This window comes from Melozone crissalis, unplaced genomic scaffold, assembly GCF_028551555.1.
Source record: "Melozone crissalis strain CALT ecotype California unplaced genomic scaffold, PUWL_Pcris_2 ptg000027l_1, whole genome shotgun sequence".
Taxonomy (NCBI): Eukaryota; Metazoa; Chordata; class Aves; order Passeriformes; family Passerellidae; genus Melozone; species Melozone crissalis.
In genome coordinates, this window is record NW_026535805.1 from 39,667,003 (window position 1) to 39,687,569 (window position 20,567).

At 45.2% G+C, this 20,567-nt stretch overlaps 1 protein-coding gene across 1 annotated transcript; it reads left to right on the plus strand.

Annotated features, from left to right (window-relative positions):
* Positions 1-2,333: 2,333 nt before the first annotated feature.
* Positions 2,334-12,521, plus strand: LOC128939270 (solute carrier family 22 member 2-like). The gene is made up of 11 exons (XM_054280152.1): positions 2,334-2,744; positions 4,862-4,965; positions 5,922-6,076; positions 8,157-8,325; positions 9,305-9,419; positions 9,524-9,630; positions 9,747-9,961; positions 10,219-10,327; positions 10,710-10,822; positions 11,876-11,975; positions 12,455-12,521. The coding sequence occupies exons 1-11, from the start codon at positions 2,334-2,336 to the stop codon at positions 12,519-12,521; spliced, it is 1,665 nt and encodes a 554-aa protein (XP_054136127.1).
* The last annotated feature ends 8,046 nt before the right edge of the window (positions 12,522-20,567 follow it).

Sequence of the window (20,567 nt, forward strand, 5' to 3'; positions counted from 1 at the left end):
TTGGGTCTTCCTCTTGTATTGCTACAACTGTAGCTGTGAGTCAGTTTGGCTTAAGCTGCATCTTCTCAAATTTAAATCAGAATTTTCATATTTATAATTAGGAGAGCTTGGTGAAGTGAGAGGCTTGATGATGTATTTTTAATTCCATCTGTTATCATTACAACAGTTCTCTCAATGCATGTCAGAGGGTGCTGCTTCCCTTGCCCAGGTCATCAAGGCTGGCATTTGGGAGTTTGATCCGTGAACCAACTGCATGAAATGATTTCTCCTGCGTAAAATCATGCGGTCTCTTTGTTTGGGCTGTGCCTAGCAAGGCTTAGGTAGAACAGAGCTATTCTGTCCAGGAGTGCTTCTCTGAGCAAAAACAATGTTATAATTTGTATCTGACAGTGAGTGACTTCAGTGCCTGGTCTTGGAATTATTGCCCACTTTTTACCCAGGCATTTGTAGGTAGCCTGGCTGAATCTTGCCTCATAGAGAGCTGGATGCATTACCAGCTTCACCAGACGATTTTTCCCAGAAGAATACTCAACTATGTGGAGAGAAGGGTTATGAGAATAGCAGGGCCCAGATGAGTCTGTACAAATGGCTGGGCCAGGAGCAGAAGCTTTGCTAGTCAGCAGCATGACTCCTTGGGAAACATCCCAAAGAAACCCCCTGCCTGGCAGGGTCCACACAGCCCCCTCTGGGCTGGCTCCAGGGAGAATGGTGGGAAATGGGGAAAACTGGCCCAGTGTGGATCAAACTTCTGTAGTTCAAGGGAAACTTTTCCATGCCATTACCGACTGTTGAAATAAAACTGTTGGAAAAGAAGTGATGTGAGGGGGTTTGGGGTGTGTTTTTAAGATGCAGCCTAATGCCTTAGCTTCATCCACATCCCAGGCAGGCTTTGACTTCAGTTCCCTTGGCTCCAGCTGAGTGCACACTTCCCCCTGCTGAGGAAGGTTGCAGGGGCTGGCTCAGAGCGTGGTGACTGCTGTGCACGTTTGTGTCCCTGTTCCCCTCCCCAGTTCCACATGGAGCTCCTGCAGCCAGGGAGGCAAAGGTCTGGAGTGGGGTGGTGCTGTGCTTGGCTGAGGGTGACACAGCTCAGGAGTTCTTGTTAACTTGGTATAGATGTTCCTGACAGAGAAGAGGATAAAGTAGGAGAGGAGAAAGCACATCTGTGTGATGTAGGGAATGATTTTGGAATGTTGGTTTGCAGAGCAGCTTTCACAACTGCTCAGGCCAGTCTTGGTCTGTAGTTGATGAGCAGTGAGACGAAGTTCTGTTTCAATGCCTGGGCCAGGATGGCCTTCTAAGCTGGTTTATTTTTTTCAGAGTGTATTGTGTCTTTAATTTTTTTTCTTTGTTGCCTAAGCTATTCCAATTGCTTTCCATACAATTTTTCACTTTTTAAAACGTCTTTTAAATGTTACCTCCACTTAGGCTTTTCTTTCTGATGGAATGCTGCTGTTGTCAGCAAAAGATCTGGGAGTAGCTGGTGTCTATCCATAGGCAGGACAATGTACCACTGGAGCCTAATACAACTGCATTTATTTGAGGTGCCTGCAATGAAGCCTACCTGAAGTCCAATAGGTTTGCTGTGATAAGGTAAAAAAAAAAAAAAAGCAGTTTTGGCCATAGACACTGTATAGTATGGCTTTCCACAGCTATTCCCAGTGCATAATTCTGTAATGAATGCTTCTTCTCTTTTGGATCACTGCAAAAATACGGTCAGGTAAAAGTGTGTTCCCTGATGGGGAGAGGTTTTCCTTGGGAATGGAAGAGGGTGCGGGGTGAGACTCATGTGACAGAGGAGTTTTCAGGAAAGCTGTTCCTTTACTGCTCTATGGCTCAATGTGTAGACATTGCTCTTTCAGGGTGTGACCACCTATTTTTTACAGATCCTGGTTATGAAGCTTTGCTCATGTGGTGCCCAGCCATTCTGCACTAAGCCCCGTGTTGCTTGTGTATTGGTAGAATTTTCCACCTATGTTTGCCGTTTAAAAATGCTTATTATTTGATGAACTGACTTGCCTAACTAAAAAAATAACCCCAAAACCCCCCAAAAAACCTGAAGGGCTGTGACCCATAGGGGCTGTTCCAGAGAACAGGAATGCAGAAGTGCTCTGATTAGGGGTTAAAGGGAAATTCGCCTTGGGTGAATTAAGGTCTGATTTCAAATGAAACCTAAAAAATAGAGCTTGCAACATGTAGTTTAATAATTTATAGAGTTAGTCTTGACTTTTGGTCAAATATCTTTGTAACTTAAGTAGCTTTGTTGCCAACTAAATATATCAGGGCTGCAGAGAGGACCTAGTTGAGGTTTTTGAGGTGGTCTGGGTGTCAAAATGCCAACCCTAGATGATATTTTAGAGCATGTTGGCGAATTTGACAGGTTCCAGAAGCAAACCTTTTTTGTCCTATGTTTGTTATCTGCCTCCTTCACCCCAGTGTACGTGGGGGTCGTCTTCTTTGGGTTCACCCCCGAGCACCGCTGCTCCAACCCCGGGGTGGCTGAGCTGAGCCAGCGCTGTGGCTGGAGCCTGGAGGAGCAGCTCAATCACACAGTTCCCCAGTGGGATGGCCACGGGGCCAGCTTCAGCAGCCGCTGCAGGAGGTACGAGGTGGACTGGAACACAACAGGCATCAGCTGCACCGACCCCCTCGGCAGCCTGGGGGGCACTGGGGAGCCCGTCCCCCTCGGGCCCTGCCGGGATGGCTGGGTCTACGACTCCCCAGGGAGCTCTATCGTGACAGAGGTAAAAACAACCCCCTTTGTCCTGTCCCCTCTGTTAAAGACCAGGTGAGGGCTGGGGGAGAGGGTTGGTGGAGCCTTGGCTGTGTTAAAATATCCCCTGCTTACCTGGAGGAGGGATTGGCTCTCACTGTGAACTTGCGCTTGGGGGTTTACAAGTCATCGTCCTTCTGTCCTTGCTGTGAAGTGCTGCCTTGGCTGTTCAGGAGGCTTATATCTCCAGCTGGGGAGCAGAGCATATTTCAGCAAATAAATCCCCAGGTAGATAAAGTCCAGTTCTGAATGAAATTCCTGTCACATGAGAGGTCCAATTGGTGAAGGTGTGTAAACAGTGCAGCTAGCAGTGCTCCAAACAAAACTGGCCAATTCAATGGTCTTAATTTCTTCCCCCCACCCCCTTCCTTTTTTTTTCTTTTATTTTTTTAATGAATAATGTCTTTTAAAGTTGGTTTTAAATAAAAATGAATTGCAGTCAGTGTGAGGAAAGGTATTGCTTCCCACAATTAAACAGCTTAAGTCAGGAATAAACTGTAGAAACTGTGTTCTCAGAAGGAGTGTGAATAAACTGAAAGTAGTACTTAAGCTACTTGCTGTACTTTAGCAGTTCAGGTGCTTTAAGAATAAACCAGTAACTGGGATGACAAGCTTGATCTCATCATAGAAAGCTCCACCAAATGTTTAGAGGCAGTCAGGATTCTTTGCCCCACATGTCTAACACAGGAGCAGTTAAAATCTGTGCTCCAGCAACTTCCACATTCATAGTTTTGTAAGAGATTGGTCCTGGATATAAGGGGCTGCACTCTAAGTGTGCTTCTTTCAGCAAGTTATGGGCTGTGAGATATGAAAGGGAGGAAGTGAGGCACCTTAAATGCAGGCTGAGCCAGGTGTTCTATGCAGCAGCAGCTCAGCAGCACATCTCACAGGAAAATGCTCCAGCGGATCCTGGGGTCAGATGCTCCCACCATCATCTCCTGAGGCTGTGGGAAGCTGAGCACTTGCAGTCGGTGTGGGCTTATGCAGTCATGCTCTCACATCAGCTGTCTGCCCTCTCCTGCTGAAGGGGTGCCAGGCCAGGCCCACGGGCTGCTTCCTTCATGGGGTAACCAGATGTGTCACATAACTCTGCATTTTGTCAACGAGCTCCTTGTTGTCACTGTTTCTGTGAAACTTCTCAGGCTCTGATATGTTGCTCTGATTACTAAGAAAAGGAAAGGATAGTGCAGTGTAAATTGTGTTATTTCAAAGGAAAAGTTTGCCTATGGAAAAAGGTCCTCATGGGAAGTCCTATAAGAGCATCAGAAGAAAAATTTAGTTTTGTATTAATTATGGATACATAGATTCAATTAAACCCAGCTACCAGGAGGAAGGGATTCTCACTTATATTAGGAGAAGTTTTTGCAATAGTAGCTTTTATGTATTTCTACCAGCAAGATAGGACAAGACTAGATGACAAATGTATGTGGGTATCCATGTGCTATAAAGCTTGGCCCTGGGTAAAAAATGTCTGCTCTCCAGACACATGCAACAATGTAGTTGAGCTAAAGATCAGAGCAGAGAGAAAATGCTGTGGCCTCAGGGCAGATGCAGGTACTTCCACCCTCCTCCAGAAGGCCAGTGCTCCCTGGGACCTGGGACAAGGCAGGCTCATGAAGGCATCTAAGATGCTTCTAGTAAAGGCATCACACTTAGTGGGCAGTACCCTTCCATGCCAGGGTATGAGGCAACAAGAACTGCTTAGAAATGCTCACCATCAGCCACAAAAAAAACCTGTTTGAAAAACTCTGTGTGATTGTCAGATCCTTGCTGATTTGATCGATGAGGGCCAATACAGGTTCGGGTGCCAGTTTTGACAGACAATTACTCACTTATGCTCTTTCCAGAAAAGAGAGATGAGACATGAATGGGACATGCCAGTAAACTGCTCAAGGGCTTTTTCCAGTTTTTAATGTTGGACAATTAGTTAAGTTAGTAGGATTTCTGTGTGCTGGCAAAACAGGCATTGACCCAGAAACATGACCCATTTAAACAAGTTTAAATCTTTAACTGAAGTGAAGGAGAGTTTTGGATGTGAGCCAGCTCCTCATTTCACTCTTTTGTCTCTGACTGTGATTGCTCCTTTAGTTTGACCTGGTGTGTGAGGACTCCTGGAAGTTGGATCTCTTTCAGTCTTCTGTGAATGCTGGGTTTTTTATTGGCTCCTTAAACATTGGCTACATTGCAGACAGGTACGTGTGGGCTGACAGCAAAACTCTCTGACCTCCCTTATCAATGTTCAGCAGCCAAACCTAGATAAAGGTTGTGCAAGTGATATCATCTCTGCTCTTCTGAAAATAAGGTCATCCCCCTGGACCTTCAGTGGCAGCATGAGCCAGTACCCTGCCTTTCAGGTTGTGTCTGATGGTTAGCACAGATCTGCTCAGAGAGCCCTGCAGAGCCCATTCTATTTTAGAATTGTACACCTCAAACTTTGTACTGTGCCGTATAAGAGCCCTCAGATGTTAACCAAAGCCAGGAAATGCATGGTTTTGATCTCCCACTTAACCTGTCACACTCTGTGTGGCTGCAGCTTGGAGAAGCTTAGAAAGAGTTGTCACACACTGCCAGATGTGTGCAGTAGCAGTCACTTAGAAAAAAGCAGATAGTCCCTCTAGCTTCCCCGTTCAGAGCCAGCAGAGTCAGACTCCCTGGCCCAGGCACCTGGGGTTAAAAAGAAACAAATGTCAAGGCCTGTTTTCCCCCTTGCTCCCCTAGGACTGTTAGCACAGTAGGCTCTGAGTTGCTCCAGCTGAGAAATGCCCACTCACAAGTAGATCCACTCATTACTACTGTTTTAAAGGTAAAGGTTGTGGTGAATAAATCCCTTATAAATCTGGTGCATGTGGAACTATCAGAATCATAACATTGACCCTTACTTGTTTTTCAGTCCCAATGTAATATATGTAAACATGGAACTATTTTTTTTTTCCTTAAAGTTTTTGTGGAATCGCTGAGCAACTGGCACAGTAGCTTTTCATGGCATAGAAAAGCAGATAAGTGAATAATGGGCAAAGAAAAAAAGCATGTTTCAATATTGCATAGCAAAATTGGATTTTTTTCCCCCTGAAGATACACAAAGCTCTTAGTAGTTTAAAATGCTTCCATGACTAGTGGTTTGCTTCATGCCTATCATTTTCCAACCCAGGTTTGGCCGTAAATTTTGCCTTTTAACAACAATCGTTGCCAATATTGTGTGTGGACTCCTCCTGGTCTTCGTGCCCAGCTACCTGTGGATAGTCATCATCCGGTTCTTGCAAGGGCTGGTCAGCAAGGGCTGCTGGACTGCAGGCTACATCCTGGGTGAGTGCAGGACTGCTCCCAGGAGCCAGACTAGCTGCAGATGATGAAGGAACAAAACTCAACTCCAAAAAACTTGAAAAATAAGCCATTTAAAAATGCCCCCCACGGTATTTTATTAAGGAGTTTTCTCCCTCTGACTCCCCAGGATGTTTTCAAGCACTGTCATTAGGGAGAACCAACAGTAGCCTTCAAAACTCAAGCAAGTGATGGTGTATTAGGGCTCCTAACCCCAGATAGGCTTTCCCCTGTGGTACAGCTCACCTTTGCAGATCTGTCTGGGCCCCACGGCTCCTGTTCCCTCCATCAGGCTCTGGCTAGGGAAGGTGACCAGGCAGGCACAGTCCCTCTGCCCTGGGTGCAGACAGGATGGGGACACAGGAGACCATTAAAGAAGCAAGCAGAGGGTGGGGAAAACTTGAGACATTTTTATGACACAAAGAGGGAAACAGGAAACATAAAAATAACTGAAGAACAGCACGTACTTGCTGATAAGAAGACGAGGTGTTTGTGTACCTGTGTGTATGCACTGGGCTGAGCAGAGGCCAAGCCATGGAGGAGCCAGCCCGTGTGGGCTCCTCTCTCTCCCAGTGTCCTGCACCAGCTGTGTCTGCTGGTGAGGCACAGCTGGGCAGACAGGCTGGGTCTGGGACCACCTCAGGACCTCCTTCTGCTTCAGGGTAGAGCTGCCTGGGACTTCTCTGGGATTTTTCAGGAGTGGAGTTCAGTCTCTTGTCCAAAATACCCAACTGCAAGCAATCACTGAAGCAGCAGATTACCTATTTTAAAAGCTGACTCACAGAACATTAGCTGGGTTAGAGTAACAGGTGGGTCTACCAAATACCTCTGAGAGATATGCAGTTCATTGTGACAGTGGTAAAAATGTAAAAGTCAGTGCCCTAAACTTCCATGAAATCTTTCAGTGTGAGCATTTTGCTAATTTAGTTATCCAGAGGTCTGATATAAATAAAAGCACCTATCCTACCATCTAGACTGTCTTTCTGCTAAGACATGATTATTCCTTCCTGTGCATTTCTGGATGCTTGCTTGGCCTCTTAAATCTTTTCCTAGCACAAATAAAATATCCATCCTCTCTTCTGGGAAACTTAAAGCTGTTTTAGAGTGTGAAGTCCTTTTCAGGACAATTATTTACCCCATTCTGATATTTTCTCTCTGTTACATCTTGTTACTCCTGGAATCTCTAGAAACTGTTTTATGGAAATTATCCTGAACCAGGCCCAAATCTCCCTTAAATTTGTATCATCTCCCTGAGGGTGACCAATACTGAATGTCCAGGGAAGGATACAAGGACAGAATAACTTTGTTATCCTGCTTGTGTACCCTTCAGCGGCTTCTGGCTCAGTGCTGCTGAGCCTGAGGAGATGTCTTTGTGCATCTTCAGCTGAGCAGCATTAGCTAATCTGTGGCTCCAAAACTCAGCAGCTCATTTGGCTGCTAATTAGTTCCTTACTGTTCTTTTTCTAATGAGCTTGCTTTCTTGAAGTCGCACAACTGGATGCAAAATGTTGACTGGGCTTGTGCCTGCCTGCTGGAATAGTTACTTTTAACTCTGAATCCACAAGACACAGAGACCCACAGATGTGTGGCTCTGTGCAGATGAACAGTGATCCCACCCTGGCCTGGGAGCTCAGAGCCATCCTGTGATACAGGCCTTCCTTATTACTTGGCGTGAGAAGCAGGCTGAAAGCCTGTTCTTTGGGAACAAAATATTCAGCTTTGTTGTTGGGTTGGAGACATTACGTATGTTGGCATTGGATTTCTCAACAAAACACATCTGTGCACTGTGACAAATGCCTGATTTTCTCTGGGATCTCGGCAGCAGAGGACACTGCTGGATGCCTCAGGCCAGTGCTCGGCCAGCAGCAGTGTTCTCCTCTCTGCTGGAGTCTGGGTGCCAGAAAAGTGCAGCAGGGGGTTTTGCTGGGAGGCATTATGCCGGGAAGCCCGTGATTACCAAGGTTTCTCCAAGGAGTTACCACAGCACTGGGCCTGCGGCGTGCCCCGGGTGGTTCCTGCCGTGTGGGGCAGCGTGGCACTGACGTGTCGCTGTGCCCGCCCGCAGTGACGGAGGTGGTGGGCCCGCAGTACCGCAGGACGGTGGGGATCCTCTACCAGGCCGCCTTCTCCGTCGGGCTCCTGCTCCTCGATGGCATCGCCTACGCCCTCCCGCACTGGCGGTGGCTGCAGCTCACCGTCACCCTGCCCACCTGCTTCCTCCTGCTCTACTACTGGTGAGTGCCCTTTCGGTGTGCCTATGCCCAACTCCCAAAAATCCCGGCTCCTCCTGCTTCCCTGCGTGTCCTGCTGATGCTGGTGCTGAGGGAGACTGGGCGCTCCTTGTTGCCGCACACATCCTTGGTGCAAAGAGGAGGCTCCCAGCAAAAAGGAGAGGGAAATAGGACTCTCAGCAACTGAGATCTTGTTGAATCCTAGCCTGTGCACCTGACCTGACCTTGTGTTTAAGAAAGAGACCACTGGGGGAAAGTTGGACTAATATAATTTTCTACTTTCTTTAAGCAATTTATAAATGAAAACAGTTGCCTTGGCATAACTTAGTTGGTCTGAAAATATGGCTATTCACAGATTGTCTAACATAACTGTACCAGGCTGTTAGCATGTTCCTTCAAGGCAGAGAAGGTGCAGTTTTTGTGGTCCAACTGAAAAAAACTAAATACTTGGGTCCTCCTTAATTTTCATTTCTCTCCTCTCTTTTTAATCAATAATTTTTGGATTGAGTGCTTTGGATTTGAGAAATTGTATGGGTGGGTCAGAAATTAGGAAGAGTAGAAAGAAATTTGTTGCCTTCCTTCTGCCATATTTTTGAATTGGTAAGCCAGTTCTAACTTAATTAGTCGTTCTTAATCTGTATTGGCAGAAGTGAAAAATGGCTCCCTAAGAGGAGCTGGTTTGTGGTGAATGGGCTGGATAAGGTGACAGCACTACTCTCACTCCAAGCTCCTTCCTTATTATTTATCTTTAGTAAACTCCTTTTTTACTAAAGCCACTACCTCAACTGTTCCTCTTCCAATCTCAGCCATGGGATGTACTCCTTTTCCTGGCTGGGGTAGTGGGAAGTAGTACACAAAACTCACCTAACAAAAAAAAAAAAAAAATCCATCGACCTCTATTTAATCCCTCCAAAGTCTCCACTCATGGGAGAATAGGTAGGTTTTATGTTTTGTTGTATAATGGCATCCACTCGCATTGTAGGTGCCTCCCAGAGTCTCCCAGGTGGCTGATATCTCAAGGAAAAAATGACAAAGCCATGAAAATTGTCAGAAATATGGCTAAAACAAATCGGAAAAAGATGCCTTCCCATTTTAAGGTGAGCTCAGGGTTTGCCTGTATGTGCAAGTAAGCATCATGACAGTACCTTGCATCAGTTCCTCCCAGAGAAATTTAACGTGCTATGTACTGGCTCCTCCATAGGATATTAAATTTGAAGAGGATGATTGTGGAAAGCAGAATCCCTCACTGATGGACCTTTTCAGGACACCACAGATAAGAAAGAACACACTCATTTTGATGTACAACTGGTAAGAATATAGCACTAGACAGCTAGTTTTGGAGCTCTGGCATTGACCACTCCATCAGGACAGGGATGTCTGCTCTCTTGCTATCTAACAAATCCAGGATGCTCTTCTCTGCCCAGGTTCACGAGCTCCGTCCTCTACCAGGGGCTCATCATGCACATGGGAATGGCTGCTGAGAACATGTACCTGGATTTCCTCTACTCTGCTCTCGTAGAGTTCCCAGCTGCCTTCATCATCATCGTCACTATTGACCGTGTCGGGCGGCGCTACCCCTGGGCCGTGTCCAACCTGGTGGCTGGGGCCGCCTGCCTTGCCACAGCCCTCATCCCAGAGGGTGAGTCACCTGAATGAAACCCCGTGGGGGCTCCCACCCTGTCCTCTGGCACCTCCATGCTGCTTTGGGAGGGTCCCTTTTCCACTGCTCATGAGTCCTCACTGTTCTCGTTCCCTCACTCACACGGGTGAAACAAAAAAAATAAACATCCCTTAAAAACATCAACTGGCATGGATCAGAGGTCCCACAGAAGAACACGGTTGTGTCAATTGACACCTGGGATGCTTTTAAATGTGTTGAATGTATTTTCTCTGCAGATCTACATTGGTTAAAAGTGATTACTGCTTGCATTGGGAGAATGGGAATTACAATGGCTTTTGAAATGGTTTGCTTTGTAAACACAGAACTGTATCCAACTTACATCAGGTAGGTGCATCCTCTCCCCAGTTGGTATTTGGCCTGGAAACAAATAGTTGAGGCTGATGTGTGTGTTATGTTTTATGCTAAATTAAGTTATCCTCAAATGTGTCAGAACTGCACAGGTACTATTGAACATAAAGTAGGGGAAGCACAATTAAAATGCTTAAAAAGGTAGCTTAATAAAGAAAAGAAATGTACTTTTAGACAAGGGGAAACTCACATGACTGAAATAAAGGGAAAATTTGAGAGAACCAGGGTGGATTCTGGTGAGGGATCTGAAGTTCCACACAGTGCCTGGATCTGTCCTGTGTGAGGGTGAGAGCTGTAATCCATCCCTTTCCAAGTGCAGTACTCTGACACTAACATAATCCCTCTGCTGCCAAACCAGGAACCTCGGGGTGATGGTTTGCTCCTCTCTGTGTGATATTGGTGGAGTCATCGTCCCATTCATTGTCTACAGACTGGTGGAGATCTGGCACGATCTGCCACTGGTTGTCTTCAGTAAGTGCCACCTTCCCTCCTTGCTGGCCCCTTCCAGGGTGCAGTGGGGGACCCAAGTTCCAAAGGGAGGGAAAAGCCACCAACACAGCTGCTTTAAGTTCAGCAGAAGCCTCCTGCTCTCTACAAGACCTTAGTCTTCAGTTTCTGACAAGCTGGAACTTGTTTATGCATCATGCCTCCCTTGCCCCTATGATTTCTCCTTGCATTTTAAAGGAAGTTTGAGTCAAATATGTGTTTGGCAGATGGCAAAGAACTCATAAAAATTTTGATGAGCTTAATATTTGATGGATTTAAAGCTGATTTGCTGCTCTACTGTGAGTTATACTGTCTTTGTCCAGCAGTCAAACCCTAGAATTTCATGTAATTCCCTGTTTAATGGAGTACAAGTATGGCTGTTATGCTTCAGCTTGTCTGACACTTTGTTAACTGGCTCTTCTCCAGCTACTCAGAAAGTGGCTGGTGAATAAATGCAAGATAAGTTTTACAGACTAGTGACCTGAACTCTCAGGTCAGGGCCTGCAACACTTTTATGAATCTTTAGGTCAGCACATTATTTACAGAAAAATACCTTGAATGGCAATATGCAGATTTTGACAGACGGGACATCTAGAAGAGTGCTTAATAGATTTAAAACACATGCCAAACATGTACAAACTGCTAAAAGAAATTAACAGAGGAGAATTTGATTGTGTTGCTTAGAAGATAATATATTGTGTGTACATTTTCTAATCTTATGTGAACAGCATAAAGATGGAATGTGTTTCCTGTCATGCTCTAGCACTAAAAAGAGTTCTTTCCTCTACAAAGGAAAGGTCTGTCCAGTTTGAGGTGTCCTAGTTCATGCACAACTCACAAGAGGACTTGGCTTGGTGCTGTCTCCACAGGGCAGCCACATCCTCCATTTTTGCACCAGCATGACAGTTTTGCATATGAGACTTGAGATGCACACCTTGTATGCAGGACAAAATAAAATGCCAGTGACAAGTCCATTCAGTCTGGCTGTAGCAAGTGGCTGATAAATGCTTACAAGCTCTTTGTGCCTCTGTTTTGAAGGTGTGCTTGGTTTGATTGCGGGTGGATTGGTGCTGCTTCTGCCTGAAACTAAAGGAAGAGTTTTGCCTGAGACTGTGGAGGATGTTGAAAACTTTCACAGGTGAGTCATGATGATGAACTTGTAGCAGTTTTCACTTGAAACTGGCCAAAATCCCTGTCTGGAGGGAATCCCAGGGGTTACTTGGCTACTTGTTTGTTTCCAGTAAGTTGCTGGGTAACTCTTACTGGGCAGATTCCAGACTCCTTTTACCCTATGTAAAATCTTGACAACAAGTAGTCTAGGCCTTTACTGTCCTGTAAATAGCTGCACTAGTCTCTCAAAAGTGTGGCAACACCATTATAAATGGTATTTGTGTTTAAAAAAATGCCTTAACAATTGAAGAGGAAAAGGGCAGTCTTGGCAGCAGCCTCACATGAGGTGTGTGAAGCACCAGTGTCTGCTGAGGAGTCAGAGCAAACCCAAGGAAACATATATGGTGATTTTATTGGGGCCAAGGCAGAGCAAGTGAAGAACTTGAAGTTAGATTCTCCCTGAACAACTTCATTCCTGGTTGATGTTCATGTCTTTGTCTCTTGCAGGCAAAGTGCTCCAACGGCCAAAAAAATCTACCTCCAAGTCCTAGGATCAGAAGTGGCACGTGGCTGAAGAAGGCGTATCTCTTTCTGAGTAGTTTGCTTTAGGGCAGTAGCACAGAAATGCCACTTAGAATAAACTCCCTCTGAAAAGTGTTGCCTCTCTTATTTCAATTTCTATGCATATCCTTTATTTACAGTATTTAGGGTTTTCTGATGGGATCGTCCCAATTGCTGCAGAGCTGCTTCCCCCTCTCTGCACTAAGAGAACCGTATTTTAAGTCTGGGAAATTTTTGTACCAGCTGTGTGGACTTCAATATGGACTTCAAGAGGTCTTGACTTGAGTATGGTAGGATCAATACCCACAAAACTTTGTAAGTCTCCATGAAGTCTGACTTTGTTGGTTTCTCTTAAGAAGAGGCAGCATAATATGGTATTTATCTCCATTGTAGAATCAAGGTAACTACAAACCTGGTTCAGTTGTGTGACAACTTGCACAGTTTTTAAAAAGATTGATTTTATTTTCTCCTATTTTACTGGCTACTCACAAGGATGTATACTCACAAGGATGGGCATGTGGCAACTCCAGAGCATGCATAGCAGAAACACTCTTAATCCTTTGTAAGGTAATAGCATTATACATGTGCCCTGCAGGGGCATTCCTTTGGAGTGAGCTGGGATCAGGCTTGGGAATGTGCAGGACCCTGACCAAGGGTCCTGTGCATCAAGGAGAATCAGGAACAGCACTGGGTCTTCCAGGAAGTGTCCAGCACCTTCAGAATTGTCCTAATCCATCCTGTTGAGCGACTGCAACAGGCCTGTGGTTGCAGGGCAAAACAGGGACAACGGTCCTGTGGCTCCCCTTCCCTGTTTGTGTTGCTGGTCCCTATCTGCTGGAAAAACTGCTGGTTTTCCTTAAGGATACTGTGAGCAGGGTGCGAGATACCTCTGCCCACTGATAATCAGCTGCAGGGAGAGAACTCCCAGTTGAGCAAGACACTGCTGGACTCTAGCAGGCAGGGTGAAATTCCCCCAGGATTGCATCCCAGTGACCTTGCACCTGCTTTCAGCTGACCTGGACCTCAGTTAATGTTCAGTGCTGCTGTGAGGGCCTCCAGGGCAGGGAAGTGTGCTGTCCAGAGAGGCAGGGCCGTGGCAAGGTTGCCCTGAGAAGAGCAGGGACAGATCAGGAATGACATGACTTTGGCCCGGGCAGTTGCAAAACTACTATTTGCTTCAGGATCAGAGGGGAATGAGCTTGTCCTGAGAGGGCAAGAGGAACAGTGGGGGTGTAATTATGTGTCTGGTAGAGCTGATATCCTGCTCTGGTTGCAGACATGTCTCTTCCCTGCACTAAAAGAAATCTATCAGAACTTCTGACTTACAATTCTTTGACATAAAACCTGTTGAAAACTCTGCAGGTAGAAAATGGGGGTGGTAGCAACAAGTCAAGCAAAGCAAAGACTGAGATGAATAAATAAATAATTACAAAAGCTGAGTCCCAAGGCTCTTACCTATAACACTGGTATTTATTCCCACAAGCACTGCTACTGCCACAGCAGGAACTACAGAGGCTCTGGCACACCTTTGTTTACTGTCTTCTGCATGGGATAGTGGCATCTGCTTCTGCTGGCAGCTTAATAAACACAAGGGCAAATGTCCTTCATTCATTTCTTTGCTGGTGACCTTTGCCCATTGATGGATTGATTCCTGGAGCTGGGAAGTCAGAGGGATGTAAAAGCTGGTCCAGGTGCACGTGGCTGCTCTCAAAACCGGGAGCAGCAGCACTGTGTCCTGGGGGTGGCAGGAGGGTGTCACCCCCCTGGCTGTAGGTGGAGCTCACATCCTGCCTCAGGTAACACAGTTTGACAGCTTCCCTTCCCCTAAAGAGCAGCTGGAGCCTGTCTGCTCCTGGGGCTGCTGGAGCACAACCAGTGCCAGTGGAGTTGGGAAGGAGCCCTTCAGGACCAAGCACCACCTGACTCTGGCAAGGAGCCTGGGAGCAAGTAAACAGGGCCAGATTAATTAAAGTGGGACTGACCCCTAAAGAAGGCCCTGCTCCGCACCTAATTACTTAAACCTGGACTTTATATCAGCTGAGCCTCAAGAGAACTTAAAAGCTCCATGTTTTGGGATACCTACCAGCCTTCACCAAATGGGTTTGGCCAACCAGCTTTACTTTTGCAAATTTTCTGGTGTTCTCCATGGCATCATCTGATGGGCAGATGATCTTGTGGCCAAGGGCTGCACCTTTCTAAGCCCTGTTCTCATCCCCTGCTGTTGCTGTCAGCACCTAAATCCAAATGCCAACATGCAAGCATGGCTCTTGTTTGGGCACTTCTGTGTTCCTATCGCATCCCTAGTCTACAGCACTGTGTCATCCTACATCTTTAATATTTTAAAATATTAAGAAATTGGACCTTCTTCCACAATCAGCACTGGTCAGGAGGCAAACTCAAATCCAGAGAATAAACATAAGTTGATGAATATGATCTGAATCACAGATTCCCAAGACCTGTGGAGAGGACTCTTCAACCTTCAAAGGCACCACAGCAGTGATTTTCCACCATGGTATGGAGAGAAAACTACTTTTAAAGCCACATCCTTTACTCCTTCTTTGGCTTATCTTTCCCCCTGCCTCAGTACTTATTTCTGACAGATGTTTGGGAGTTTGGCCATGTAAATAATCAAGCTGAGGGCATTAGGAAAACATTTATGCACAAACACAAACTTTAATGTGCTTCAATATGCAGAGCAGAGTGTGCTGTTATTGTTTGTGCTGGTCCCAGGGGGTGTCTGTGATTGGACTTTCTGCTCCTTCCCCATCCCGATCCTGAATTTTGATGTGGTTGTACGCAGCCCAACATGTCCTGAGGATTCACTGCCTCCAACTCCTCATTGTCTTTTTTTTTCATTTTCCAGCTTGCCTAATATCTAGTCAAATTCTGGAATGCCAAATCTTAAAAGCCAGCCTGGGCTTAGAGGTGCTTGTTTTTTATACTTATTTCTCTGGAAGAAGAGGAGCAAAATTAGGAGGGAAAAGGGGCTTGTGGATACCTCAGGCTCCCACAGTGGGCTCCACAGGGGCAGTGCTCACTGCTGAGTGGCAGAGCTGAATTATAGATCAACAGCACCAAGATTTTAAGGGAGGCAGAGGGAATTGTGACAGCAAATCAGATACTGCCTCTATGCTACTTTTGTGCAGAGTCAGGTGTAGCTTGGAGGAAGTGAGTTGGGCTCATGACTGCACTCCTGCTCACTGCAGAAATGACCTGTGAGTAGCCCAAAGAGACCTTTAGTTTTATAAGAAGCAAAAGAAAGTGCTCCTTCATGAATTTTCCACTTTAAGCCACATGAGCTGCTGCTGTCAGATGCTCTGACCAGAAACATGAAAGTGTTCAGCAAAAATGCTTCTGGCTCAAGAAGTCTGCTCTTGTTACAGACAGTGCTTTGAAAATTAGATGGTGTCAGTGGGGGTCAGGCTTGCTGCTAATCAGGGATCCCTTCCAAGAAAGTGCAATTGCAAACTGGGTACCTGAGGACAGAGTCTGGGCGCCAGTGTCCCTTGCTGACCAGTCCCTGGATCAGGCCAAACATCACCGTTCAGGTGTAGCTCAGTGCAAAGGCCATCAGAATCCCTGAAACCATTGATGCAGTGACCAGAAGGCAGAGTTTGTGCCCAAATCTGGGAGGGGGAAAAAAAGAGAAGAAAGAAGCTCAGCTCCTAGAAGGGTAGGGGGCAAACCAAAGGGTTTGAAGAAGCTGGAGAGCTGATTTTGAACAGGAGTCTATATCTGCTCTTCATTTGCAGCATTAACCACCTCTATGGAATTTCAGGGAACTCCTCTGCCTTGCATTTTCAGGTCATTGCTCACTTTTGGTTCAGACTTGGCCAATGAATTCAAAATTGCTTTGATATGGCTTCTCAACCTATCTTTCAAAGCTGCCATAGCTTTTTAATAGGGATTTGTTTGCTACCTGTGATCTTTTCATATTTTCTTATCAACCCTGCCTGACTATTGAGCTCTTCTTGAGTAGTGTTTTTAACATGGCTGTCATTTTTCATTCCCTTTTTCACTGTGACTCACTGGTAGTCAGAAATAGAGGGTTTCCAAAACAAACAAGATGACTGGAACACTGGAAAGGCATTTGATTTCTAGCTGACAGAGACACACATTCAGTTAGAAGTATGAATTATAAAAGCTATTAAATCAGTCAGCATCCACTAACAAAAATAGCATGATAATAAGTACCAGCCAAAATAAGTGTCTTTTTTTTCGCAGTAACATCAGCAGATCCCATCACTCAAACTTCATCCTCTCATGAGCCTGACATACAGACCTTTTTGACTTGCCTTAAAGTTTAGCCCACGAGAGCCTCATCAGACCACATTTGAGACTTCTGGTTTTGTTTTTACCCTGAGCACAACACATCCTGGTTATGGTATTTCGTGTTGCTCTTGGGTGCTGTCAGTGCAGGAGCAGCAGGGAGCTGGGGCAGGGTGGTGTGAGCAGGGTGCAGACCCCTTCTGAACACTCTGACATGTATTGTTTTATCTTAGGAGGAATTATATCCTACTCCTTCATGTCTTTCCATGCTCCTGCTTCACAAAAAGCCTTTGCAGAAAGATCCTGCAGTATTTTGACAGAGAGAGACAGAAGAGCATTTTGGCTATAAATGACTATGATTTTGGAAGCTCTGGTTTCTGCTGGCTCTCACCATCATATGGTGGCAAGAAATGCCTTGGCTAAGGAAAATTATTGCTTGGAAAGGTGCTCTGAAGAGTGGTGCTTCTGACAGCCATGGAATCTGCTCTCTGCTGTTTCATGTCCTGTTATGCCTGGATGTGGGTGCATCACCACCCAAACCTCAGTTCTGGAAAAAAAGATGGAATGTTTTCAAATTTACTAGGAGATTAGTCAGAAAACAAGAACTTGGATTTAAGAGAATGAGAGAGGCAACAAATGTTTCTGATTAAAACAAAACAAAAAAAAAAAGGCCTTCCAAAATGCATGTAAAGAAAAGCAGAAGTTGTCATAAGTCTGTCCACTTTTGTCCTTGAAATGGGACAGAGGACTCCATCCCAGGATGAAAGACTGGATGTAGGATTTTTGTGGTACTGCTGTAGCCATTTGATGGTTTTCACCTGAGAATTTCCTTTGCCAAAGGTGTAGCCACACACAAGATGTGGCCACAAAGAGTTACTTCAATAAATCACTATACACTGATGAAAAATCCATTTAAGCAGGAAGCTTCTAAAAAAGCCTGTCTGGTTCACTGGCAGTATGGTAAGGATTTAATGAGGATGGGAAAGCAATCTGTCCAATCTGTGCATAGATGAGCTCCTTCACAAGCAGATTCATCTGCACAACCTAACTGATGGTGTGTTTGCCCGCACTGAAACCAGGGAGCAGGGACCAATGAGACAAACACAGTCCCATCCTCATTTTGAGACACTGCTGAAGTACTACAGGGGATGGCTATGCCCCTTCCCATAGACCTTCCCCCGTGGAGGAATGGGACTGTGAAAATAAGGGAGCAATAGCAATATCTGTTCAACAGAGACAATATTGGGGCAGTCTTGGGAGGAAAAGGTTATAGAGAATACAAAGTAAAAAAAATAATAAAATTTCAAGACAGACTGCATCTCCAGAAGGATTGTTCACTCCCTGTTACCTCCATTTCTTCAAATTCCAGTCTCCTCATCCCTTGTTATTTTACTGAAAAATTTGGTATATATGCAGAGGCAGATAAGCTACAAAGCACTGAATTTGTTCAGAGTTCTAACCTAAGAAACCAATTCACTAGGCAAATATATGGCTATATATGGCACAATGATAATTGTGATGAAAAAGAGGAAATGAAGGACAATAATGTCTAGAACTGGAAAATACAGACTCAGCTGAAAAAAAGTAGGATCAAATAAAATTTAGGAAGGCACAACTGCTTCTATTTCTGTAGAAAATGGAAGAATATTTCTGCTTCTGTTTTCTGAGAAAAACTCTCCTATTTTGAAACTGATTTATGGCCATCTGGATACTGTTAAAATTAATGTGAAACAAATTTATTGCAAAGATGAGCAAACAGTTCTTGGTGCAAGAACTATTTCATCTCGGACTCTGAGCTTGTGTTGCAGTTTGCACCTATGAGAGAAAACAAAGTCTCTCCACTTGTGTGAATTCCTCAGGGTTGTAAAAGTGGAGTGATACCTTGGCATTTTTGTGTCACAACAGCCATTGAAAGTAGGACCTTAGAAACCACCACCCATCTCCCTTTTAAGTGACACAGAGACCTTTTCAATCAGGTTTTGGTTGCATTTATTTTCTTTCTGGTTTGTGAATGTTGTTCAACAACATCAGAAAGCAACCAGAAGAAAGAGTTCATCCCATCCCTGTCTACACACCACCCACCTGTCTGCCATGTAGCCAATGCTCATGGAGCCAATAAAATCCCAGCATCACACACCACTGGAAGAGGTCCAGCTTCCAGGAGTCCTCACACACCAGGTTAAACTGTAAGGGCAAACACAGTTAGAAGCTCAGGGGCATTCCCCCAAACCATGGCTGTTTGAGAAAGAAGGAAACCAAAGGCATCAACCAGAAAACAGAGGGAAAGAAACCCTCTATCTTCTTAAGCTGACATGTGCATTACATCTTGTTTGGGCTTTCCCCAACCTTGTGAAAGTTACACCCCAGAAAATTACAGAAAATGATTGCATAATGAAACATAAGGAGGCTGAAAAAGGGAGGAAAACTCTGAAAGAACAAACAAAAAAGCTCAGAAAAATCTCATCCTCTTGTCATCACCTATCTGCTTGAAATTTGGAGGACACTTGGAGCATCATCTCCTTCCCAGACGCCAAGACCTGTCTCAAACCATGTGCAAAATCTTGCTGCAAAAGCAGCGCCAGGTGAGAGAGATGGAGGTGCTGCTGGGGTGACCCTCACCTCAGTAGCACTGGTAAAAGGCCCAGGATTTGGCTGGCTTTCCTCTGAAGGGAAGGGGTACTTGTGAATTTGCTTTCGATTTACAAGTAACAGGTTGTCAGGACACACCCAGCAAAGGGAGGAGGGCAAATTGGTAATAACTTCTCCACAGCTGAAGTATTCACTCAAGTGTAATTAGCCTTCAGCCCAGAAAGAAGCATGAATGTATTTGGCTGTTTATTTAATCTTTGTCTAACTCAGACAAGTTTTCTGGTGCCATACCAAACAGCTCAGCTCGGTTTCCCTGGTGTGGAGGACAGCTGGGGTGCTCTTCTCTGCCCCAGCCCATCTGCCCCAAGGGAAAATGAGATGGACTTGCTTTGTAACAGTGATGATAGTGAAGCAAGGAAATGTGAATGCCCTGCCCAGGGAAGCTGGGAGGTTTTTTAAGGTTGAGCTACACAAACATCTGCTAGGCACAGTTTAGGTATAGCTAATACAGATTTAGCAGTGGAGGGGAAGTAGAAGAGATCTGTTTGGAGATCATTCCTATACTCCAATACTTCAGGTCTCTACATGGTTTCAAGACTATTAGTACTGCTTTGCACTGATTTTCATATTCTAGATTATCTGGTTTAGATACTGTAAATTGAGATAAAGGAGCACTGCTGTTGCTAAAGCATTATGTGAGAAATGTAGCCCTATCCTCTGCTTCTTGTTCATTATGGACGAGTGTCTGGATTATCATCCAAAAGTGCAATTCCTTGGTTTGGGCTATGGGGTGCTACCCTCAGTTTGGTGATGGAAATAATAATTATGAGAATAGCCATCTATGACAAGACTGCAGTATTATGTGCCAGGAAAAGCAATCATTTCCCCTTGTTTATGTAGATGGATCTTTGCCCCAAGTGCCTAGCAGGTTCTGACATTGAGTGTTTATTAACAAACTCAGACTGTGCACCAAAAGCAAACTTTATTGGTCCAGCATGTTCTATCTTTAAGCTGTGCAGACAGGAGTGATTTTTCTGGACAAGCTATGCCTCACCTCTATCACAACAGAGCTCCCTGGAGAGTCACAGACCCAGCCGTCCTGGCAGGGACCGAGGGGGACGGTGTGGCATTCACATTCGCTGAAAAACCCCTTTGCCCAGGATTTTTCTCCTGGCAAGCTGAGAAGCCTCAGAGAAAAAGG